Here is a 25544-nt window from a genome sequence, read left to right as displayed (position 1 = left end):
CACCCAACGCCCCTGAGCCTTCTGTGGTCAGCCACGATGTCAGTATTGGGGCGATCAAAGCAGGAGATCCTGCCACCTTTCAGGCTGGCTGCCGAACCTGGCAATGGTCCGTGTTGGGACTCCAAGCTCCATGTGGCTCCTCCTGATTGCACAATTCTAAAAACTTAAACAGAACGTGCAAAGACAGATAATCCAGCAGAGATCTGTAACTTCCTATAAAATAAACACCTTCAAAAACATGTGTCTGTCTAGGGAGGGAGGGAGGGAGGGAAGAAGGAAGGAAGGAAGGAAGGAAGGAAGGAAGGAAGGAAGGAAGGAAGGAAGGAAGGAAGGAAGGAGGAAAGGAAGGAAGGGAGGATGGATGGATGGAAAAAGAGAAAGAGAGAAGGAAAATAATCTTAATGAGCCCTGGGACCAGGCAGATTTCAAATATTTGGAGCCAATATCTACAACTCACTTCTCTTTCAATATTTGTCGTGGTTGTGGTGGTGGCTGTACTTTTTCACATCACCATGACAAAACATCTCAACACAGCCTCTGTCATGCCATTCTGCATTTCAGGCACGTTTGTCGTGATTCTGACTTTCTCCCAAACCCCCAAAAGAGGGCCCACAAACACACACACACAAACACACACACACACACAAACACACAGAGGTCTGTCTGGACTTTCCCCAATGGCAAATATGACCCGTGTGAACCTAGGATTTTTTGTGTTGACACACAACTGACCCGGCCATGCCAAAGCGGGCGTGGCACATCCTCATACAACACGGATAAATAACACACAGAGAGAGAGAGACAACAAAAGCAGAGGCGAGCAGGGAGCCTGGCATCTTGCAAACAACAGAGACAGGTTGGGGTTTCATTCCCCTGATGATCCTGGCCCTGGAATCTGGCATTATGGGAAAAGGGATCCCAAGAGATCATCCGGGAAGCCTGCTCCGCTAGGGAATCTGTTTTCCTCTCCCAGCAGTGAGAAGAGCCCAGGGAAACAACAATTGTGTTCATTGTCTTATGAGAAGTCAACCCCCAGCATCTCTGCAGGTCACGGGGGAGGCTACGTGGACTGGAACTCAGCTCCGGTCAACAAGGAATCACGTTGGTGCTAGTCCTCTTGATCTAACACCTACATTTTCCAATTCACGCACAGGAAATCCTTGACTTCCGACCATATCTGAGACTAGAATTTCCTTTGGTTGTTAAGTGAGGCGGGCTTGATTGTACGACCTTTTTGGTCCCGGTTAGTAAGCGAATCACTGCGGCCGTTAAGTCAATCACACGGTCATTAAGCAAATCCAGCCATTTGGGAAGGTCACATAGGGCCATCATACGACCCCGGGATGCTACAAGCATCAGAAATACACGATGGATGACAATCGCCTGAATTTTGGTTACGTAACCATGGGGATGCTGCCACGGTCGCAAATGAGAGGACTGGTCTCTTTGTAAGTTGAAGGTTACCTGTACCAGGAATCTCCAACCTTGGTCCCTTTAAGACTTGTGGACTTCAACTCCCAGAGTCCCTCAGCCAGCAAAGCTGAAGTCCACAAGTCTTAAAGGGACCAAGGTTGGAGACCCCTGACCTGTACATCCAGGGCTGGGTTTGCACGGATGAGCTCCACAATGGTGCTCCAAAGATCTAACGATTGGGCTCTTCCCGGGTTCACCCAGGACGCTACATCGTGGTTTGCTGAAACGTGGCTTGCAAATAAACCAGGATTTCCAAACGGTAAGGAAGTTACACCCCAGTGATCGGAGCCAACGATGGCCAATGCCATCGCAGCTGAATGGGAGGAGATGGTTCCCCATTCTGACTTTAGCCTGTTTGCGCCTTCCCACCTTCCATTCCTCGCAGGTATACTGCTGCTAAACATGGAGGCTCCATCTTTAGACAAGTCAGCCCAACGCTTGGAGTTGGCCTTTTGCTTGGAGGACTGTTTTAACCCAACTCTCTAGCAAGACAAAACTTTAGGCATAGACGCGTGGCATAGAAATCAAATCAATAGATAACAAGCAAATAAATAATATAAGCGTTTTACCACATACAGGAAGTCCCTGACTTAAGACCACAATGGAGCCCCCCCCAAAGGTCTATTGCTAAGTGAGACAGTTTGAGTTTTGCCTCATCTTACGGCCTTTCTTGCCACAGTCGTTAAGGCAGTCACTGCAGTTGTTAATTGTTAAGTGAATCTGGATTCCCTGCTCAGGTCACAAAAGAGGGATCACAATGCGACCGTCATAAACATGAGTCGACTGCCAAGCATCCGAATTTTGATCACGTGACCACAGGGATGCTGTAACGGTTGTAAGTATGAACGAACGGTCGCAAGTCACTCTTTTTGGTGCCTTTGTCCTTTTAAAACGGTCCCTAAATGAACTGTTGTAAGTCAAGGACTACCTGTCAAATGGTACAAATCCATGAGTGAAGCTAAATCCAGAAATTTTGCTGTTAGAAGCGACAGAAAACCTCACAGGTGATCTCTGAAGGCTATCAATCAATCAAACAAACAGAGTAGAGTTGGAAGGGGCCTTGGAGATCCTCTAGTCCAGCCCCCTACTCAAGCCAGGAAACCCTGTACCATTTGAGACAGGTAGGTGTCTAGTCTCTTAAAATTGTCCAGTGACCTCAACCCATCAGAGGTCAAGAGGTAGACTGCTCTTGGACAGGAATCTTTGAAGCCAAAAACAGCGGCCGCAACCAGGCCCACTGGAAAATACAACTTACGGCCCCCAACAAAGCCCACAATTTAGGTTGCTGAGTGAGAAATCCGTTAAGTGAGTTTTGCCCCATTTTATGACTTTTCTTCCCACGTTCGTGAAGTGGATCGCTGCCGTTGTTAAATGAGGAACGCGGTTGTGAGGCGGATCCGGTTTCCCCACTGTGACTTCGCTTGTCTGAAGGTCGCGACAGGGGATCACGCGACGCCACCATCCCCCAAAGGACACGGCAACCGTCGTAAGTACGAGTCAGTTGCCGAGCTTGCCTGAATTTTGATCACGTGACCACGGGGGAGGCTGCAACGGGTCGGAAGAGTGAACAATGGTCCTAAGATACTTGTTGTCATTTCAGACGGTCGCTAAGTGAACCATTGTAAGCCAAGGACCACCTATAATTGTTTAATCACCCAAAGATCCCCTCTATTGTTTTAAGGGGGGGATTGGTCTTAAATTCACTGTGGGGGGGTCACACCTGGAGTTCCAGCTGCCCATCTGGCCTGGGGGCTTGGGGAGTGAGGGTGGCAGTCAGGAGGGAAGGGAAGGGCAGCTGCTGGACAAGGAAGGAACTGTGGACAGAGGCAGCCCCCCCCAAAACAGCGGTGGAGCAGGAGGAGGGGGGGCTTCCCCCCCAAGGACCCATGGGGTTGGACTAGATGACCTACAAGGTCCCTTTCCAACCATCTGTATCTGAGGTGGGGAGGGGAGGGGGGGAGAGACAGAGATGCTGGAGCTGGGAAAAGGTGAGGCGCTGCCCCCCCCTTCCCGTCCCCTCCCCCCGCCCCACGGAAGATGCTGAACAAAAAGGCCCCTTTTTCCAAGATGCCCTTTGCTCGGGCTGAGCGCAGGGGAGGGGTCGCCGAGACATCCCCCCACCCGCTTTAAGTGGGGAGTGGGGGGGGGAATCCCCGCAGCCTCGCCCTCCGGATGCCTCCGCACCCCCAGCCCCAGCCCCGCGGCCCTGCCTCCCGGTCCTCGGAGGGATGCAACGCCGGCCTCTCCCCCTGCGGACCCCGCGGCCGCGACCCACCTGCTCCCCGCCGCTGAGCATCCTCTCCAGCTCGGCGGGGCGATCGTGCCAGACCAGCGCGTGCAGCGGGTAGCGGCTCTCGGCTCCCTTGCTGGCTCGGGGAGAGGCGGCCAGCATCCTCCTGGCACCGGGGCGAGGGGCTGGCGGGGGCTGCAGCCGCATGGGCGCCGCGGGCACCGGGCGGGCGGGGGAGCCGAGCCGCCTCCGCGGGCCCTGGAGCTGCTGGCACGCTGGCAGAGAAGAAGGAGGAGGAGGAGGAGGAAGAGGCGGAGGAAGAGGCAAAAGGAGGAGGAGGAGGAAGGTCGAAGAGGAGGGGGAGGCGCCCCCGCCGCGGCACACAAAGGGGGTCGCGTGGAGGGGGGGCGCCCCGGCTCCCTGGCAAACGCCGCAGCCCGCTTCAGCCGGGAACCATGGGGCTTGGAGTGGCCGCGGGCACCACCCTACCCGCCCTGCCGCCCGTTCCCGCGAGAGGAAGCCCCCCCCCATCACAGGCACCGCCCGACCTCCATCCCCCTCCCCCCCCAAGCGTGGGAAAAGGCTGTTAACGGGCGGGGCCGCCCGCGGGCGCCAGGTTGCAAAAGCCCTGGTTGGTCCCACCTGTGCGGCGGCGCTTGCGGGCGTTCCGGGCGTCTCTCTTCCTTCGGGGGGGTGGGAGGTCTGCGGGGGTCCCTCGCTGTCCTCCGGCGGCTCTGCTTGGCGGGGGTGGGGGGCGGAGGGTGGCCGGAAGTGAAGCTGGAGCGATGGCAGAGAGGGTGGGGGGCCCAGTGTGCCCCCCAGGTGGGGCCCGGCATCCCCAAACCTTCCTCTCCACCCCCCCCCTCTGCTTGCACCCGCGCCCTTTGCAGAGAAGTTCCCACCGGGGTTTGCAAAGTGCCAGCTGGGTGCGGTCCCCACCCGTAGCTAGTGGCTGGGGGGGGGGGTTGGTGCCATGCTCGTTGCCCACCAGGTTTGAGGCTGTATGGGGGAGGTGAGCTGAGGTTTGGGGGCATTACCCCAAGCCTGAGAAATTGGTTCACTTGTAGCCTGCCAAGTGCCAACCAGGGCTGGTTGGCATTTCTAGGCTCAACCAGCATCTGGGTGGTCTTCATGCCCTCGTTACCTCCCGCCTGGATTACTGCAATGCTCTCTACATGGGGCTCCCCTTGAAGAGCACCGGGAGACTTCAACTGGTGCAGAATGCGACTGCGCGGGGGATAGAGGGAGCGTCTCGGAGCTTCCATATAACACCTCTCCTACGCAAGCTGCACTGGTTGCCGGTGGTCTTCAGCGTGCAATTCAAGGTGTTGGTGATCACCTTTAAAGTGCTCCATGGCATAGGACCAGGTTACTTACGGGACCGCCTACTGCCGCCAATAGCCTCCCATCAACCTGTGCGCTCCCACAGGGAGGGTCTCCTCGGGGTGCCGTCAGCTAAACAATGTTGGCTGGCGGCCCCCAGGGGAAGAGCCTTCTCTGTGGGGGCACCTACCCTATGGAACGAACTGCCTCTGAGGCTACGCCTTCTTCCCGACCTCCGGGCCTTTAAGGGGGAGCTCAAGACTTTTTTGTTTCAACGAGCAGGGTTGGCCTAAGAGTAATTTTTAATTGAGTGGTTTTATTTCTTGTTATTTTAATATTCGGCCTTATGGTTTCAGATTTTTAAATTTCAAATATTGTGTTTTAATTTTTGTATATGTCTTTTTAACTTGGCTGTAAACCGCCCTGAGTCTTCGGAGAAGGGCGGTATAGAAATGTAAATAATAAATAAATAAAATGAGAGTGGTGGGTCACGATGACCAGGAGTGACCCCTGGCATTGCTGTGCCACGAAAATAGAATGGGCATCACACTGAACTTTTTTCCTGGGGTATTTTCATCCCTCCAAGGACATTGGTGTGTTGTTTTTATTTATTTATTAGTTATTGTGTTACTTCTGATCCATTTCAACCTGGAGACGATTGTATGCGTCTTTATGATAAAGAAAAATATGCATTGAAAATGAGCACATATTTTTTTGTTAAGATAGCAGTACAGTCCTGGGCTTAAAACCTTTCGTGTAGTGACTGAAGTTGCAACGGCGCTGAAAAACTGGACTTGTGACCTGTTTTCACACTTAACGACCGTTGCAGCATCCCCATGGTCATGTGATCAAATTTTGGGCGCTTGGCAACTGACTCATGACGGTTGCTGTGTCCACATTCGGGACCTTCCTAAACTGGTTAAAGCCAAAGCCAAATTTGCTAAATGACCACATGATTCACTTAAGAATTTAAGCGGCACAGATGGTCACTAAACGGGTCACAGCTCACTTAGCAACTGTCTTGCTTAGCAATGGAAATTTGGGGCTCCATTGTTGTCATAAGTCGAGGCCCATCCGTATGCTGTTACTTCCGATCCATTCCATCCTCCGGCCAATGGTAGCATCTCTATTAAGATAAAGGTGCATTAATGTGGTTGTTAAGTGAATCACATGGCCGTTAAGCGGATCAGCCTTCTCCATTGACTTTGCTTCTCGGATGCCAGCTGGGAATAGGACTATCATAAATACAGGCCTTTAAATTTCTTTTTCTTTCTTTCTACCTTCCTTCCTTTCTTTCTTTTTCTTTCTTTCTTTCTCTTTCCTTCTTTCCTTCCTTCATTTTTTCTTTCTTTATTTTTTCTTTCTTTTTATTTTTCTTTCTTCTCCTCCTTTCTTATCACTTTCAGTATTTTTCTTTTATTTTTTCTTTCACTTCTGTCTTCAACCCTTTTCCTTCCTTCCTTCCTTCCTTCCTTCCTTCCTTCCTTCCTTCCTTCCTTCCTTCCTTCCTTTCTTCAACTTTTTCCTTCCTTTCTTTCCCTTTCTCTCTTCCTCTTTTCTTTCTTAATCTTTCTCCTCTACTTTTTCTTTCCCTCTTTCCTTTCTCTCGCTCCTTTCTTTGACTCTCTCTCTCTTTCTTACTTTATGAATTTTTGGCACCAAGAGGGGCACAGAGCAGCCTCTGCAGAAATGCTTAAAAACTTTGTTTAAAACATCTCAGATGGCGATAGAATTCCCACATATCCTGTCCTGAGTATGTCACTCCAGTCCAGACCTTTGAACCTGGCCTCTCAATTTATTCTTTTATTGCCTTTATTGCTTATTGCTCCTCCGTTTTCTAGAACTGTACTTAGGCTGAAGATCACCTCTGGGGGAGATTTCTGAGCTTCAGGGAGGCCAATCCAACTTCTGCACCAGGTGTGTCTGCAAAGGTATCTAAAAAAACCCTCGAGAAGCCTGATTGAAGCTCTGCTCCTATTTCCATGAAACACATGTAAAATAGGGGTTTTTAAATTATTAGATGGTTACAATTCTGACTTTTAAAACCCGTTTTTGATTGCCCCTTTCATATACACGGCTACAGCCACTCACCTTACAGCTACATAAACCTTCAGTCTAGTGGTTAAATAATCCGGATCTACAATGGACTCAGAATCAGAATAGAGCAGGAAGGGACCCTGGAGGTCTTCTAGTCCAGCCCCTTCCTCAAGCAGGAGAGCCTATCCCATTTCAGACCAGTGACTGTCCAGACTCTTCTTAAAAAACCTCCGGCATTGGAGCACCACAACTTCTGGTGGCAAGCTGTTCCACTGGTTAATTGTCCTCACTGTGAGGAAGTTTCTCCCTCACAATTAATCTAAAGAGATCCTAGATTTCCTGCAGGGATCAGGTTGAGCCTAATCCAAAGGGGTTCCGGAACTTCCCTCCAGGACCCCCCCGTAAATCAATATTCTATTTTTATAAATTATATAATTTACCTACCTTTAATTTATAACTATATAATTATAAATTTCTTGTGTGTCTAACCTCCTTGGTCAAAGAAAAGCTGCTCTTCTCTTCTCTTCTCTTCTCTCTCCCCTTCCTTTCCCTTCCCTCCTTTTCCCTTCCCCTCCCTTCCCTTCCCTTTCCTTCTTTTTTCCTTTCCTTTCCCTTCTCTTCTCCTTCCTTTCCTTCTCTTTTCCCCTGCCCTCTCTTACCCCTCCCTCCCTCCTTTCTTTTCCTTTCCTTTCCTTCTCTTTTCCCCTGCCTCTCTTACCCCTCCCTCCCTCCTTTTCCCTTCCCCTCCCTTCCCTTCCCTTTCCTTCTTTTTTCCTTTCCTTTCCCTTCTCTTCTCCCTTCCCTTCCCTTCTTTTTTCCCTTCCCTTCTCTCCCTCCCCTCCCCTCCCCTCCCTTTCTTTTCCTTTCCTTTCCCTTCTCTTTTCCCCTGCCCTCTCTTACCCCTCCCTCCCTCCCCTTTTTTCTCCCTCCCCTCTCCTTCATATACTTCCATAAGAGAAGAGTAATTAAAACTTAAGAGGCTGCATAGTGCCTGAATTTGCACATGGGGCCAAGCCACGACCCACACCAAGCCACTAAGCAGCTAGGGAACCCCCTAGATTGGAGAAACGCTGTTGCTGGCTTTGAAATGCCTCCGTTGTTGTGAGAGGCTTTGGTGGAATCAGTTAACGCTGCTAAGACCGTAATCCAATTTAGAAAAATCCAACGGGCGTTAATCTCTCAAATTGACAGTAATCATTCACTCACACTTCAGAATAATGAGTTTCTAAGTTCTGTTTTCATGGATTAGGGAAAGATTCCCTTTAAAACAAAATTTTGCCACCTTGGCCACTTTAAGATGGGTGGACTTCAACTCCCAGAATCCCCCAGCCACCCTTGCTAGCTAGCTCAGGAATTCTGGGAGTTGAAGTCCACCCTTCTTAAAGGTACCAAGGTTGAAAATCATTGGTTTAGTGCAGGGGTCTCCAACCTTGGTCCCTTTAAGACTTGTGGACTTCAACTCCCAGAGTTCCTCAGCCAGCTTTGCTGGCTGAGGGACTCTGGGAGTTGAAGTCCACAAGTCTTAAAGGGACCAAGGTTGGAGACCCCTGCCTTAAAGAATGGGACATTAATTTCTTTTTGACATCCATTGAGGCCGATATGACAAAAAGCTCAACGTTGTGTGTGTATATATTTATTTATTTGTATTTATTTATTTAATTTCTATAGCCACCCATCTCAGCAAATGACTCTGGGCAGTTCGCAATTCAAAACATGTATTCCAATTAAATTTTTTTTAAAAAAAACACACGTTAAAACAATGAAAACAGTAAAATGCATTGGAATCAGTAAAAAAAAATATTAAAGCATCTAATTCTCTTTTATTCTCTTGTATGATCCATCTTGGAGGTTAGTAGAAATTGGATGAAATTGGAGATTTGGGAATTGTAAACTCATCCTGATATAAACCCATGTTTCACAACAAAAGCAACTTTGAAATATGTGAACTTCCAACTCCTAGAGTCCCTCAGCCAGCACAGGTAATAAGGTTTAATAAATTTACTGGGAAAAATGTTAAGAATTATGCATGGTGGATAGAAAAAAAACCGTACAACATCAGAAGGACGAATCTGTGCTCAGTTTCCAGCCACCAAGTATTATTATAGACAAGTCCTTGACTTAAGACCACACTTGAGCCCAAAATTTCTACTGTTGAGCAAGACCATTAAGTGAGTTTTACCTCATTTTACGACCTATCTAGTAAACAGTTGTTAAGTGAAACACTCAAGTTGTTAAGTGAATCACATGGTCATTAAATGAAACTGGCTTCCCCATGGACTTCGCTTCTCAGAAGGTTGCAAAACGGGATCATGTGGCCCCAGGACACTGCAACCGTCATAACTATGAGTCAGTTGCCAAGCGTCTGAAATTATGATCATGTGACCAACGGTTGTAAGTGTGAAAAATGGTCCTAAGTCTTTTTTTTCAGTGCTGTTGTAACTCTGAACGGTCACTAAACAAAAAAGTTGAGGACTACCTGTGTATATATCAGAAGGACAAATGTATGCTTGATTTGCAACCAGAGTACTATAATTATATGCAATCTGTAAACATTTAAATAATTAAAAGTTACAGCAATTATTAAAATCTACAAGGGGCAATTAAGAGGATTTACAGAATCTTTAGAAGTTATTTTAAGCAGGACAACTTCCTTTAGCGTTATTTATTTACTTTTTAAAAAGTTACAGGTAAATTGCAGGGTTACATCCTTTTTGGTTCTTCGTTAATTTTTCTTTTTTTATTCCAAGGAAGTGTGAAAAAAAAGAACATGTCATCCAAACCCAGAAAATTAGGTTTAATTCACCATAGATAAGTATCCTGCAAAACCAGGCCATGAGATTAAGATTGATTCTGGTTTAGCACAATTGCCATCATGGACCAACCTCGATTTTTAGGAGGGAGGAATAACCTACCTGAAAGCTCCAGCTCTTTTTTTACTTTTTTTTTTTTTGCAAAATTAAACCGTGACCTGAAATGACGGTAGTGCCTTTTTCCATCGCTTTGGGTGCTAATGAAGCAGCTACACATCTGTATGAAGACTCCATAAATAAATGAATGACAGTTTTTGCTTTAAGCAATAGCACAGAAGCAACTGAAGAAACAGAAGGAAGCGGGGAGGGTTGAAAACTCCAGCCCACCCCTGACCCCATGTGGGAACCCTGCCCACGCTGTGTTGGGGGATGTTACCCCATCGAAGGGGCCCATTGCCCAGAGCCCAGACAGAGAGACCCACTCAGAGCCCTTCTCTGGTTGGGAGGGTCTCTTCAGAATGCTTTATTTGTTTATTTTTTATTTATCCGTCCTATTTCTCCCTCAGAGGGAGGGGTCTTCCCCACCCACAAACAGACACTCCCACAGTTGCTCTCCAAAGAAAGAAGACCCCCCCATGTCTGAGGTTTCTGAAAGAGAGACAGAGAGAGAGAGAGGCGATAAGATACGATAGATAGATAGATAGATAGATAGATAGATAGATAGATAGATAGATGGAAGATAGAGAGAGGAGAGAGAGAGAGAGATGGAAGATAGAAGAAAGAGAGAGATACAGTAGATAGATAGATAGATAGATAGATAGATAGATAGATAGATAGATAGATAGATAGATAAAGTCATCCATAGTGACCATAGATAGATGATAGGTAGGTAGATGGGTGGATGAATAGATCGTAGATGGATGGATGGATGGATAAATGGATGGATAGATGATACATAGATAGATAGATAGATATATGATAGATAGATAGATCAAGAGAGAGAGAGAGATAATAGAGATATTGATGAATGAATGGATGGATAGATAGAGATATAGAGATGATAGACGATAGATAGATAGATAGATAGATAGATAGATAGATAGATAGATAGATAGGGTCATCCATAGTGACCATAGATAGATGATAGGTAGGTAGACGGGTGAATGGATAGATGGCAGATGGATGGATGGATAAATAAATAGATGGATAAATGGATGGATGATAGATAGATGGATGGATGGATAAATGGATGGATAGATATGTGGATGGATGGATAGATAGATAGATAGATAGATAGATAGATAGATAGATAGATAGATAGATAGGGTCATCCATAGTGACCATAGATAGATGATAGGTAGGTAGATGGGTGGATGGATAGATGGCAGATGGATGGATGGATAAATAAATAGATGGATAAATGGATGGATAGATAGATAGATAGATGATAGAGTCATCCATAGTGACCATAGATAGATGATAAGTAGGTAGATGTGTGGATGGATGGATAGGTAGACAGACAGACAGATACACATGTACTATAAAGATAAAAGGGAGGAGAGATTTAGATACCTTCCATGAACATCTTGGAAGAATGGAATAATAATAGTAATAGCCACCTTGGGTGCAATCCCCAAACATCTGGAGGACAGTTTGAACACCATCGGCATTGACAAAATCCCCATCGGTCAATTGCAGAAGGCAGCTTCACTCAGAACAGCTTACACCTTCTTGTAACACCTTCAGACAATCGTATCTGCCTATCCCTGGTTATCTCAGAGGTGCCTTTTCAAAACAACGGCATCTGGCTATCCCGGGTCCTTGGGAAGGACTCAATTGGGGATAAAATGCCAAATCCAGTCTCTGCAATCAACCACAATTAAATTTTCAAGTTGTGCTCTGGATGCAATCCCAAACATCTGGAACATCGCTTGAATATCCTTGGCATTGACAAAATCCTCATCGGTCAATTGCAAAAGGCAGCTTTGCTTGGAACGGCTGACATTCTGTCAACGATACCTTTCATATTATCAAACAACATCTGTCTATGTCAGATTTTTGGGAAGGACTTAATAGGTGGATAACAAAAATGCCAAATCCAGTTTGAATATCTGGTTGACTGTGTGACCAACCATAAGAATTTAGATCCTTAAAATTTCCTCACCAGAGAAACAGGTTTCCGAAATATGTGCAATGAGATACATGCAATATTTTTAGAATCAGTTAGTAATCCCTTTTCTAAAGAAAGGTGTTGATGTAAATTTTGAAGGAGCAGGATATTATGCTTGGCCTGTGGAAAATTGCTTTTGGATCACATAAATATGAAGAGGAGAGAGAAGAGTGAATATTTACTGGGCATGGCTAGTGTAGTGAAGAGAAGGACCAGGGGAGACAGGATAGCATCTTTCAATTTGTTGTTTTATTTATGACAATTGTTTATGTATACTGTTGTGACAAAAAGAAATAAAAAAAAATACTGGAGGGGCTGCCACAGAGAGGAGGGGGTCAAGCTATTCTCCAAGGCACCTGAAGGCCAGACAAGGAATAATGGATGGACACTGGTCAAGGAGAGATTAAATAGCTTGCCTTTGGAAGTTGTGGGAGATTCATCACGGAGGCTTTCAAGAAGAGATTGGACTGCCATTTGTCAGAAATGGTGTAGGATCTCCTTCTTGGACAGGGGGGTTGGACTAGATGGCCTACAAGGTCCCTTACAACTCTTGTTAATCTGTTAATCTTAGTTTAATGAAGAGAAGGACCAGGGGAGACATGAGAGCATCTTCCAATATTTGAGGGGCTGCCACAGAGAGGAGGAAGGGGTCAAGCTGTTCTCCAAGGCACCTGAAGGCCAGACAAGGGACAATGGATGGAAACTGACCAAGGAGAGATTCAACCTGGAAATAAGGAGGAGTTTTGTGAAAGTGAGAACCATCAACCAATGAAACAAAAGTTGCCTTCAGAAGTTGTGGGATCTTCATCACTGGAAGCTTTCGAGAAGAGACTGGACTGCCCTTGGTCAGAAATGGTGTAGGATCTCCTGCTTGGGCAGAGGGTTTGACTAGATGACCTCCGAGGTCCCTTCCAGCTCTTGTCATTCTGTTAATTTTAGATTACTGTTCCTCTATTTATGACAATGGGAACCAGAATTTTTGTCGACAGGCAAGGAGATTGCTAAGTCCGTCATGTCTGATTTTACAGCTTTTATTTGCCATGGTCGTTAAACGAATCCAGCTTTCTCCATTGCTTGTTGGAAGTCTGTTAGGAGTGTCGCAAAAGGGGATACCGCGACCCCGGGATACCGCCATCGTCATAAATAAAAATCAGTTGCCAAATATCTGAATTTTGATCACATGACCATGGGGAATGCTGCAAATGGTCGTAAGTGTGAGGAGTGGTTGTAAGTTACTTTTTCCAGTGCTGTTGTAACTTCAAAATGGTCACTAAGTGAATGGTTGTAAGTCAAGGACTGTTTGTCTAGTCCAGTGGTCACCAACCTTGGCAACTTGAAGCCTGGAGGACTTCAACTCTCAGAATTCCCCAGCCAGCTTTGCCAAGTTGCCAAGGTTGGAGACCCCGGCTGAGGAATTCTGGGAGTTGAAGTCCTCCAGGCTTAAAGTTGCCAAAGTTGGACACTCTTGGTCTAGTCTCAAATCCAAGAAAATGGCCACGGGTCTGAAAGGGGAAGAAAAGTGTTTAAAATTTAATTGATTCGTTTTATTTTGTTTATTTAGCATATGGTATCTACAGAGGTCGTGCAATATGTAGCAGATTTTTAAAAAAGTGAGAATAACAAAGGACAAGAAGGTGATTAAGCTCGTTTGAGAAGCAACTTTGTGAGAACTTTAAAAACTAAATGTAAATTTTTCTTTCAGTAGAACAGAAAAACGATAAGGGCAGAGTTGAAAAGCCAAAAGAAAACCTGATTTTTATTTTAAAAAAATATTTTTTTTGCAGAGGATATCAGGCAGAACGATCTGCTTGAGAGCGTTCAATGAGGAAGTTGGAAGGATCGGAAGAAATAAGCCCAAGAAGAAGAAACATTTTTGCCTTTTCTAATAAATAAAAAAGAATAATAACCACAGTACAGACAATGCTTAAGTTTGATTTCTTGAAAGCTTCTGTTAGAATTGCTTTAGTTCAGTGTTTCTTAACCTTGGCAATTTGAAGATGTATGGACAGGTATAGATCTGAACTAGACTATGTTATTTTTTTTTAATTTGCATTTATATCCGGCCCTTCTCCGAAGACTCAGGGCGGCTTACACCGTGTCAAGCAATAGTCTTCATCCATTTGTATATTATATACAAAGTCAACTTATTGCCCCCAACAAATCTGGGTCCTCATTTTACCTACCTTATAAAGGATGGAAGGCTGAGTCAACCTTGGGCCTGGTGGGACTTGAACTTGCAATAACTGCAAGCAGCTGTGTTAATAACAGACTGTCTTAGCAGTCTGAGCCACCACACATGCAATATAATAATAACAACAGAGTTGGAAGGGAACTTGGAGGCCTTCTAGTCCAACCCCCTGCCCAGGCAGAAAACCCTAGACCATCTCAGACAGTTATCCAACATTTTCTTAAAAATTTCCAGTGTTGGAGCATTTACAACTCCTGCAGGCAAGTCGTTGCCTTGCTCCCATATATGTGGGTATATGCATCAGTCTGTATTTATCTGTATTTATTTATTCATTCTGTTATATTATGTAATATATATTGGATGTGCTGACCCCTTTGAGAGCTGGATGCAATGAAATTTCATTTTAATGGATGCTGATTACTACACATTCACAGTGACATAAAGTTATGATTCTACTCCACTCCCAGAATTCTCAGCTGACTGGGGGATTCTGGGACTTGAAGTCCACACATCTTCAATCCCTTCCCAGTCTTTTTTTAGGACTCTGTGAACCTGTAATTGTACGCATCTTCGATCATATGTCTGCATTTTTGCATCTGTCGGCCCTTTCGCATTCCTTCCTTCAGCCGATTCCGTGCAAACAAGCTGCGTGTCGGGTGTCATTCAGACGCCACCCGCAATAGCGGGCGTGGATGGATAAATCTCGCTTTAGGACCCGGCGGCGTCCCCGCCCGAGCCCCGATGACATCATGTCCAGCTGCTCCAGGCAGCCCACCTCATTTGCATCCCAGGGAGGATGACGTCACCGTGCTCAGGACATCACTTCCTCCTCGCCCCCCCCCTCCATCCCCACGGTGGACCCAACACGTCATGCAAAAAATTGTAAAAAAAGTTCAGACAAAATCCGAGGGGGAGAATCTCAACTCTGGCCCACCCACCCGCACCCGCACCGGCCTTGCAATAACCATTTTGCAAAAAGTCCGCTTTGCAACCCCAGGATGCCGGTAAATAAACAAACAAACAAACACGGATCGTGCAAGCACGTGTGAATGCTCCCCTCCAGCATGTAACGAGTTCTCCAAGTCCGCTTGGCAACCCGAGAATGATATATCAACGGGTCAAGTACTGGTGCATGGCTCTTCTACCCACCCCCCACTCCCCACCCATTCCACTCCCCATTTCCCATTGTCCCCACTCCCCCCACCGCCCCACCCCACTCTCCCCACTCCCTAGGCCCCCCACTCCCCAGGCCTCCCCCCCACAGTCTGGGGCTCATAGAAGTTGAGTTGGGGGCAGACTGAGCGTTTTAGGAGGGAGGGGCACACCTGCCTTTCTGCTGGGGAGTGGGTGAGGTGGCATTGGGGGGGGCAGGTTCGGGTGCATTTGCTGGAAGAAAACCCCCTCGCTCCCCACTCACCCACCCTTGTCTATTTGGGGGTTCAGGGCTCCAGGGGGTCCGCATGACAAGCCCCCCTCCCCCCTTAAGTCTATTTGGGGGTTCAGGGCTCCAGGGGGTCCGCATGACAAGCCTCCCTCCCCATTAAGTCTATTTGGGGGTTCAGGGCTCCAGGGGTGACTTCGGATCCAGGGGCTCCGAATGACAAACCCCCCTCCTCCCATTAAGTCTATTTGGGGGTTCAGGGCTCCAGGGGGTCCGGATGACAAGCACTCCTCCCCCCATTAAGTCTATTTGGGGGTTCAGGGCTCCAGGGGTGACTTCGGATCCAGGGGGTCCGGATGACAAGCCCCCCTCCTCCCATTAAGTCTATTTGGGGGTTCAGGGCTCCAGGGGGTCCGGATGACAATCCCCCCTCCCCCCATTAAGTCTATTTGGGGATTCAGGGCTCCAGGGGGTCCGGATGACAAGCCCCCCTCCCCCCATTAAGTCTATTTGGGGATTCAGGGCTCCAGGGGGTCCGGATGACAAGCCCCCCTCCCCCCATTAAGTCTATATGGGGGTTCAGGGCTCCAGGGGGTCCGGATGACAAGCCCCCCTCCCCCCATTAAGTCTATTTGGGGATTCAGGGCTCCAGGGGGTCCGGATGACAAGCCTCCCTCCCCATTAAGTCTATTTGGGGGTTCAGGGCTCCAGGGGGTCCGGATGACAAGCCCCCCTCCCCATTAAGTCTATTTGGGGGTTCAGGGCTCCAGGGGGTCCGGATGACAAGCCCCCCTCCCCCCATTAAGTCTATTTGGGGATTCAGGGCTCCAGGGGGTCCGCATGACAAGCCCCCCTCCCCCCATTAAGTCTATTTGGGGGTTCAGGGCTCCAGGGGTGACTTCGGATCCAGGGGGTCCGAATGACAAGCCCCCCTCCTCCCATTAAGTCTATTTGGGGGTTCAGGGCTCCAGGGGGTCCGGATGACAAGCCCCCCTCCCCCCATTAAGTCTATTTGGGGATTCAGGGCTCCAGGGGGTCCGCATGACAAGCCCCCCTCCTCCCCATTAAGTCTATTCAGGGCTCCAGGGGCGACTTTGGATCCAGGGGGTCCGGATGACAAGACCCATCCCCCCATCCCCTGCCTGGGCAGATGGCCAGCTGGCCAGGGGAGGGGGGAGGGGGGGCTGCCCAGCGCATCCCCAACCCGGCGCCCCCGGGCTGAGCCTGCGCCCTTTGGGCATCCCGGTGGCCACAGCGCCCCCCGCCTCAATCACCGCGCCAGGGCAGCCTAGGATCGGGCGCTCCGGGACGCCCCCGCAAGAACCGGCGCTGGTGGAGGCGGCTCGGGGCGCCCCGCTGCCCGGCTCGCTCCGCCTCCGGAGGGCCGGCCCTGCGCTCTCGCCGCCCGCCCGCCCGCCCGCCTGGCTTCCTGCAGGAGGGGCAGCTGCTGCGCCCGCCGCCGCCACCGCCGCCACCGCCGCCGCTGCTGCTGCGCCCAGCCCGGGAAGCGGCGGCCGGCCGGAGGGACGAAGGAAGGAAGGAAGGAAGGAGCCGGGCTGCGGCGGGCGCAGAGACCGGCCGTGCAGCCGGCGAGGATGGCGCGGAAGGTGGGCCGGGCGGAGGTGTGCGCCGATTGCAGCGCGCCAGGTGAGCCTCTCCAATCCGGCGGGCACCGGGAAGGCGAGGCCGGGCCTGCGGCTCTGCCCCTGCGCCCCCCACCCCGGCCCCCGGCCCTGCCAGGTGCGGCGGGCGCCGCGTTGGCGGAAGAGGCGGCTGCGGGGAAGGATGCGCCCGGCCGTCCCTCCAGCCAGCCAGCCAGCCAGCCAGCCTTTCCCTGGAGGATCCCGGCGGCCCTTTGCGCGGCTCTGCTGGCCGGCCTTCCCCGGACGCCCGCGCCCCGTCCCCAGCAGGGCCGGGCCGGCCGCTGCGGAGGGAGGGAGGAAGGAAGGAAGAAAGGAGAAGGGTAGGGGAGAGAGGAAGGCAGGGAGAAAAAGAGGGAGGGAGGAAGCAGGTAAGGAAGGCAGGAAGGCAGGAAGGAAGGAGAAAGGGGAAGGGGGAGAGAGAGGAAAGAAGGAAGGGAGGAAGCAGAGAAGGGTGGGAGGAAGGAGAGGGAGAGGAAGGAAGGGAGGAGGAAGGAAGGAAGGAAGGAAGGCAGAAAGGAAGGAAGGAGAAAGGGGAAGGGGGAGAGAGAGGAAAGAAGGAAGGGAGGAAGCAGAGAAGGGTGGGAGGAAGGAGAAGGGGAGAGAGGAAAGAAGGAAGGGAGGAAGGAAAAGAGGGAGGGAGGGAGGAAGCAGGGAAGGAAGGCAGGAAGGAAGGAAGGAGAAAGGGGAAGGGGGAGAGAGAGGAAAGAAGGAAGGGAGGAAGCAGAGAAGGGTGGGAGGAAGGAGAAGGGGAGAGAGGAAAGAAGGAAGGGAGGAAAGAAAGAGGGAGGAGGAAGAAGGAAGGCAGGAAGGAAGAAGGAAGGAAGGGGAGAGAGGAAAGAAGGAAGGGAGGAAAAGAGGGAGGGAGGAAGCAGAGAAGGGGGGGAGGAAGGAGAAGGGGAGAGAGAAAAGAAGGAAAGGAGGGAGGAAGAGGAAGGCAGGAAAGAAGGAAGGAGAAGGGAAGGGGAGAGAGGAAGAAGGAAGGGAGGAAGCAGAAGGGTGGGAGGAAGGAAGGAGAGAGGAAGAAGGAAGGAGGAAGGAAAAGAGGGAGGAGGGAGGAAGAAGGAAGGGAGGAAGGAAGGAAGGAGAAAGGGGAAGGGGGAGAGAGAGGAAAGAAGGAGGGGAGGAAGCAGAGAAGGGTGGGAGGAAGGAGAAGGGGAGAGAGGAAAGAAGGAAGGGAGGAAAGAAAAGAGGGAGGGAGGAAGCAGGGAAGGAGGCAGGAAGGAAGGAAGGAGGAAGGAGAGAGGAGAGAGAAGGAAGGAGGAAGCAGAGAAGGGTGGGAGGAAGGAGAGGGAGAGAGGAAAGAAGGAGGAGGAGGAAGGAGGGAGGAGGAAGGAAGGCAGGAAGGAAGGAAGGAAGGAGAGGAAGGGAGGAAGGAGAGAGGAAAGAAGGAAGGAGGAAGCAGAGAAGGGTGGGAGGAAGGAGGGAGAGGAAGAGGAAGGGAGGAAGGAGGGAGGAAGGAGAAGGGGAGAGAGGAAGGAAGGAAGGAAGGAGAGAGGAAAGAAGGAAGGGAGGAAAGAACAGAGGGAGGGAGGAAGCAGGGAAGGGTGGGAGGAAGGAGAAGGGGAGAGAGGAAAGAAGGAAGGGAGGAAGGAAAAGAGGGAAGGCAGGAAAGAAGGAAGAGAGGAAGGGAGAGAGGAAGAAGGAAGGCTGGAAGGAAGAAGGAGAAGGAAGGGGAGAGAGGAAAAGAGGAAGGGGGAAAGAAAAGAGGGAGGGAGGAAGCAGGGAAGAAAGGAAGGAAGGAGATAGGAGAAGGGAAGGGGGAAAGAGGAAAGAAGGAAACCCAAAGGAAACCCAGTTTCGCACCTCCCCCCTCTATATTCTGGATTTTCCGTATGTTTTTTTTATCCCCCACCTCTTTCCTTCCCTTTCCAGTCTCCACTTGGGAGAAAGTCTAGCTGGGCCTGTGCCCTCGATTGGGGAGGGGTCCCCGTTCCCCACTCCCCACCGCATGACTGAAAAGCCAAGGCTCTGCAACTGGATGTCGTTGGGGGAGTGCATGGAACTACAACTCCCATGGTTTCTCCACCACCCACCCGCCCATCAGCTGGGCCTCCTGGGAGTCGAATTGGGGGAGACTTAAGCATTTTAGGAGTGAGGGACCGGGATTCTTGGCACACGTGAATTTTTGCTTTTGGGGGGTTGGGGTTGGAAGTGGCAGGCCCTGGTTCCTTTACTGGGGGGAAACCCCCTCCCCCCATTAAGTGGATTTGGAGGTTCGTGGTTCCAGGTGTAAAGGACCCACCCTGATTCTGGACCAGTTTCTAATTCTCTTTTCTTTGGCATCAAAATCTTGGCTCTGGGTTTAGATAGGGCGGAGAACGGTGTCCATCTCAACCGATGCAGGATTCGAATTCGGGATCGGGTTCCCCTTTTGGGGCCTGGGCTTGGGATCTGGGCCTGATTTCTTAGCGGTGATTGTGATGGTGTTACATGCTCATTTGTATCCTGTGTGCTTTGCGTGTTTTGCGTTAGCTACAAAGTAACCAGGTAGTTTCCTAAACATAAATTTAAACAAAAAAAATGGGGGGATTAATTAAAAGAGACTCCGAGATGGGGCTCTGAATCCTTTCCAAAAATGTGGATGATGGGGTTGCTGGTACCGCCTTTGATTTCTTTCCTGCCGTCCCGCAGTGTGCGGTGTGACTCAGCCTGCGTGGTTTGGGTGTGAACCTCACATTTGACAAAAGGTAATTGTGATTTCTTGAGACCATCCAAACACCTGGAAGTAGGCTTGGGAGATCCAGGAAGGACCCCTCCTCAAAGGTTTCTCTCTTGCGTCTGAGCCCCTCTCTGGGTGTGTTCACAGAGACTCCATAACTACAGGTAAACCTTGACTTACAACAGTTCGTTTAGTGACCCCTCGAACTTACAACGGCACTGAAAAAACTGACCGTTTTCAAACACTTACGACCGCTGCAGCATCCTGACTCGTATTTCTGACGGTGGCTGTGTCCCGGGGTCACGTGATCCCCTTTTGTGACCTCCTGACAAGCAAAGTCAATGGGGGAGCCCGATTCCCTTAACAACCTCATGACTAATTTAATAACTGCAACGATTCACTTAAGAACGGTTGCAAAATGGAGCAGAACTCACATAACAACGGTCTTGCTCCTCCAGTGGACAATTGGGGTTGTAAGTCAAGGACCACCTGTATGTTCAGAGCAGGGGGAAAAAAGTGAATAATATTATGGAAATAATGTGAATTATGCATTGGAAGTGTTTACGTGAAGGTAGCCATCAGGCTTTGCTGGGTGAGAAGCAAACGATCTTGAGATCCAGTATATCTAAGAAGGTCCAAATGTAGGGTTGAATGTGAGAATGGCTTGTGTTGAGAAAATAATGGGGTTGTTTAGATCTGGGTTAGGGTGAATCTTGTGGTCCTGAAATAGACCACAACCTACCTCTAGAAAAAAGCTAGAAAAAAGTGGGGTCACCATTAGATGGATTCGTTACCTGGCTGACAAACCGTACACAACGAGTGGTCCTTAATGGGTCTACGTCTACATGGAGGGAAGTAAGCAGTGAGGTACCACAAGCTTCCGTCTTAGGCCCAGGACTCTTCAATATTAACAGATTAACAGAGTTGGAAGGGACCTTTGTAGGTCATCTAGTCCAGGGGTCTCCAACTTTGGCGACTTTAAGCCTGGAGGACTTTAACTCCCAGAATTCCCCAGCCAGCTTTGCTAGGGCTTTGCAATGACCATGCAGGCTGGATGGTCATTGTTGATTTGTTGCTCACTGTGAGAAAATTTCTCCTTATTTCCAGGTTGAATCTCTCCTTGGTCAGTTTCCATCCATTATTCCTTGTCTGGCCTTCAGGTGCCTTGGAAAACAGCTTGACCCCCTTCCTCCTTTCTGGGTCAGCCTGTCAAATACTGGAAGACTGCTCTCCTGTCTCCCCTGGTCCTTCTCTTCCCTAGACTAGCCATGCCGAGTTCCTGCAACCATCCATCGTATGTTTTAACCTCCAGTCCCCTCATCATCCTGGTTGCTCTTCTCTGCACTCTTTCTAGAGTCTCAACATCTTTTTTATAGTGTGGTGACCAAAATTGGATGCAGGACTTTAGGTGTGTCCTTACTAAGGCTTTACAGAGTGGTATTAGTACCACCCTTGATCTTGATTGTATCCCTCTGTTCATGTAATTTCGGATTGCATTGGCGTTTTTGGCGGTTGCTGCACACTGCTGGCTCCTATTTAACTAGTTATCCACTAAGACTCCGAGATCCCCCTCCCAGTTCCTGCTACTAAGCCTGGTTTCCCCCACTTTATTTGCATGCGTTTGGTTTTTCTTACCTAAGTGTAAAGACTTTTCTTTTCTCTACGCTGAATTTCATTTTATTAAGATAGGGCCCAGGGTTCAAGTCTGTCGAGATCCATCTGGACCTTGAGCCTGTCTTCTAAGGGGTTGGCTATTCCTGCCAGCTTAGTATCATCTGCAAATTTGGTGAGTTCCTCTTCTATTCCCCCATCTAAGTCGTTTATGAAGAAATGGTGTAGGGTCTCCTGCTTGGGCAGGGGGTTGAACTAGATCAGGGGTCTCCAACCTTGGCGACTTTAAGGCTGGATTACTTCAACTCCCAGAATGCCCCAGCCAGCAAAGCCCTCCAGGCTTAAAGTTGCCAAAGTTGGAGACCCTGGCTGGGGAATTCTGGGAGTTGAAGTTACCCCTTCCTCAATTTATTCCTCCTTTGTCAGAATTTGCAATTGCAGCCCCGACTGCCTGATGGGCACCAGGTTGGAGAAGCAGGCCTAGAGTCCCCCAACTGAGCGCCTACAGGATGGGATTGTGATGTGTAAGGTTGGAGTCTCCAAATTTGTTTCATTCCTGTGGCCTATGTTTTTCAACTTTGGCAACTCAAAGGTGTATGGACTTCGACTCCCAGAATGCCCTAGCCTGCGTGGTCATTGCAAAGGATTCTGGGAGTTGAAGTTCAAGCATAAAAAGTAGCCTTACGTTTCTCAACCTTAAAATGTGTAGACTTCAATTCCCAGAATTCTCCAGCCTGCATGGTCATTGCAAATCCTACTGGGAGTTGAAGTCCATGCGTAAAGAATGATCAGGTTTGGTGTTTCTCAACCTTGCCCATTCAAATACGTGTGGACTTCAACTCCCAGAATTCCTCGGCCTACTTGATCGTTACAAAGGGTTCTGGGAGTTGAAGTACACCCATAAAGGCTACGTTTCTCAACCTTGGTGACTCTTAAGATGGGTGGACTTCAACTCCCAGAATTCCCCAGCCAGCATGGTTGACGTTGAAATGCCCAAATCTTTTAAGCATGGCTGACTGGGGAATTCTGGGAATTGTAGTCCACACATCATAGAGTTGCTAAAGTTGAAAAATAGAATAGAATAGAATTTTATTGGCCAAGTGTGATTGGACACACAAGGAATTTGTCTTGGTGCATTTGCTCTCAGTTTACATAAAAGAAAATATACCTTCATCAAGGTACAACACTTAATGATAGTCATAAGGTACAAATTTAACACTTAAATGATGCAACACTGGTTTAGACCAGGGCTCTCCAACCTTGGCCACTTTAAGCCTGGAGGACTTCAACTCCCAGAATTCCCCAGCCAGCAAAGCTGGCTGGGGCATTCTGGGAGCTGAAGTCCTCCAGGCTTAAAGTTGCCAAGGTTGGAGAGCCCTGGTTTAGACTATAAACGCTTGAAGACGAGGGACCTTTCCCTTATAGTTTTTGTTCTACAAATTCCAAATATGTCAAGGACACTGAGAAATGCAAATCACCCTGATAATGTTTAAAGTTTCCATCATCTGGCGTCTTCCTCCCAGCTGAATAACATTACAGAGCCGTAATAACTTTAGAGGGGGGGGGGAATTCACATTTGCACAGATATCTCTGTTTTTCCCTCGGTTTCATAGCCAACCTGCTTAGGTCATGGAGTTTTCTCAGCATTGTGGGGAAGAAGACAAAACCTGGAAGTTGATTTAACTGCTCAATTCTCAGCCCCTTGTGATTTAAATCTCTTTCTCAGGCGGCGTGACACAGGCAGACACACTCTTGCACACCCACCTAATTTAACGTACTCATCTTCAGAGCTGCAGACCGTGGGTTTGGGAGAACAGAAAACATGGCTTTTTAGACCTTTTTTTAAAAAACTGAGCTGTTTTAACAAGACCCATAACACCCTAATCTCTCCATAACCTTGGCAGCCACGGTTGCTATTTTTTCGGGAAAGGCCGGGTAGCCAGCTAATAAATGCCTGAAAGCAGGAAACCCGACTTGTGTGGTAAGAGAGATAATGCTGAGGTCAACAAAACTCTTGTGAGCGGCTCCTGATAATTTTAAGGGTCCTTCTGGGAGGCCATGAGATTTTAAGCTGTTTGGGATTTCTGGAAGGGGCACGTTGATTCCGGTCGTGTCAATAATCCATAAAGTCTTGGACTTTTTTAAAAATAATAATAATAATAATAAAGGCCTGGTTTGGTTATATTTTGATTTTATAACTTCAAAGCAGAATTTCTCAACTGGCAATTGGAAGATGGGTGGACTTCAACTCCCAGAATTCCCCAGCTAGCAGGCTTTAAGATGGGTGCACTTTATACGTAGGTAGAGATAGGAGAGAGATTGGATGGATAGATAGGTAGATATGTAAGATATGTAGGTAGATAAATAGATTGATGATAGATAGATGATAGATTGATGATAGATAGATAGATAGATAGATAGATAGATAGATAGATAGATAGATAGATAGATAGGATGGATAAATATGGTAGGTAGTTAGGTAGGTAGGTAGGTAAGTAGATAGATAGACAGAGATGATAGATAGATAGATAGATAGATAGATAGATAGATAGATAGATAGATAGATAGATAGATAGATAGATAGATAGATTGGATGGATAGGTAGGTAGGTAAGTAGATAGATAGACAGACAGATGATAGATAGATAGATAGATGAGAGATTGGATGGATGGATAGATAGATAGACATGTAAGATAGGTAGATAGGTAGGTAGATCGATAGATAGATAGATAGATGAGAGATTGGATGGATGGATAGATAGATAGACATGTAAGATAGGTAGATAGGTAGGTAGATCGATAGATTGATCATAGGTAGGTAGATAGATGATAGATAGGAGAGAGATTGGATGGATAGATAGATATATAAGATAGGTAGGTAGGTAGGTAGATAGATAGATCATAGGTAGGTAGATGATAGATAGATAGATAGATAGATAGATAGATAGATAGATAGATAGATAGATAGATAGATAGTAAAAAGTAAATGTTCCCCTTGCACATATGTGCTAGTCGTTTCCGACTCTAGGGGGCGGTGCTCATCTCCATTTCAAAGCCGAAGAGCCAGCGCTATCCGGAGACGTCTCCGTGGTCATGTGGCCGGCATGAGTCAACGCCAAAGGCACACGGAACGCCGTTACCTTCCCACCAAAGGTGGTCCCTATTTTTCTACTGCATTTTTTTACCTGCTTTCGAACTGCTAGGTTGGCAGAACCTGGGACAAGTCACGGGAGCTCACCCCGTTACGCGGCACAAGGGTTCGAACCGCTGAACTGCCGACCTTTCGATTGACAAGCTCAGCGTCTTAGCCTCTGAGCATCCCCATTAGATAGATAGATAGATATGTAAAGTAGGTAGGTAGGTAGATAGATATGTTAGATAGTTAGCTAGTTAATTAGTTAGGTAGGTAGGTAGATGATAGGTAGGTAGGTAGGTAGATAGATAGATAGATAGATAGATAGATAGATAGATAGATAGATAGATAGATAGATAGATAGATAGATAGATAGATAGATAGATAGATAGATAGATAGATAGATAGACAGACAGATAGATAGATAGATAGATAGATAGATAGATAGATAGATAAGCAGGCAGATAGGCCGACCGGCAGACAGACAGACTGATCATAGGTAGGTAGGTAGGTAGATAATAGATACATAGACAGACAGACAGAAATAGTGAGAGAGATATATAGGACCCGAATGAATCTGAGTGACAAAGACCTACAAAAATCCAGCAAACCCAAAAGGGTGTGAGTCCTTTTTTGCAGAATCGTACATTCTGTGCCAGTCCATAAATATAAACCTCCATTCTGGGGAGGGGAGAACAGATCCGGTTGGCATCTGTAGTTATTTCACCAAGATGGCTTAAAATCCTAGTGAAAAACTGGTGTGTGTTTGTGTGCGCGCGCTCGATGGAGCCTGCCTTGCTTAGAAAGTTCCCCCAAAGCAGCTGCTGCTCTCTGCTCTTATGTGCTCTCTGCACATGTTGCCTGTTGTTTCTTTTTCCTTTTACACTTTTCAAGCTGCCGATAACTCGACTTACAACCATTCGTTTAGTGACTGACCTTACGACGGG

The 25544-nt window shown here is 48.2% G+C and overlaps 2 protein-coding genes across 4 annotated transcripts in view; one reads left to right on the top strand and one right to left on the bottom strand.

Moving 5' to 3' along the window:
• The window catches only part of ANKRD13B (ankyrin repeat domain 13B), a 44941-nt gene extending 40733 nt beyond the window's left edge, over nt 1–4208 (bottom strand). For both annotated transcript variants that reach the window (XM_058163963.1, XM_058163965.1), the window contains exon 1: nt 3749–4208. In XM_058163963.1, coding sequence (XP_058019946.1) covers nt 3749–3910 — 162 coding nt within the window. In that variant the 5' untranslated portion in view covers nt 3911–4208. The remainder of the gene's footprint in view (nt 1–3748) is intronic.
• A 12770-nt stretch (nt 4209–16978) lies between these two features.
• Nucleotides 16979–25544, top strand: part of GIT1 (GIT ArfGAP 1) — a 65638-nt gene continuing 57072 nt past the window's right edge. For both annotated transcript variants that reach the window (XM_058163957.1, XM_058163958.1), the window contains exon 1: nt 16979–17199. In XM_058163957.1, coding sequence (XP_058019940.1) covers nt 17148–17199 — 52 coding nt within the window. In that variant the 5' untranslated portion in view covers nt 16979–17147. The remainder of the gene's footprint in view (nt 17200–25544) is intronic.

Source organism: Ahaetulla prasina, chromosome 1 (assembly GCF_028640845.1).
Source record: "Ahaetulla prasina isolate Xishuangbanna chromosome 1, ASM2864084v1, whole genome shotgun sequence".
Taxonomy (NCBI): Eukaryota; Metazoa; Chordata; class Lepidosauria; order Squamata; family Colubridae; genus Ahaetulla; species Ahaetulla prasina.
Note: the sequence above shows the minus strand (reverse complement) of the source record. Positions and strands in the feature narration are given on the sequence as shown.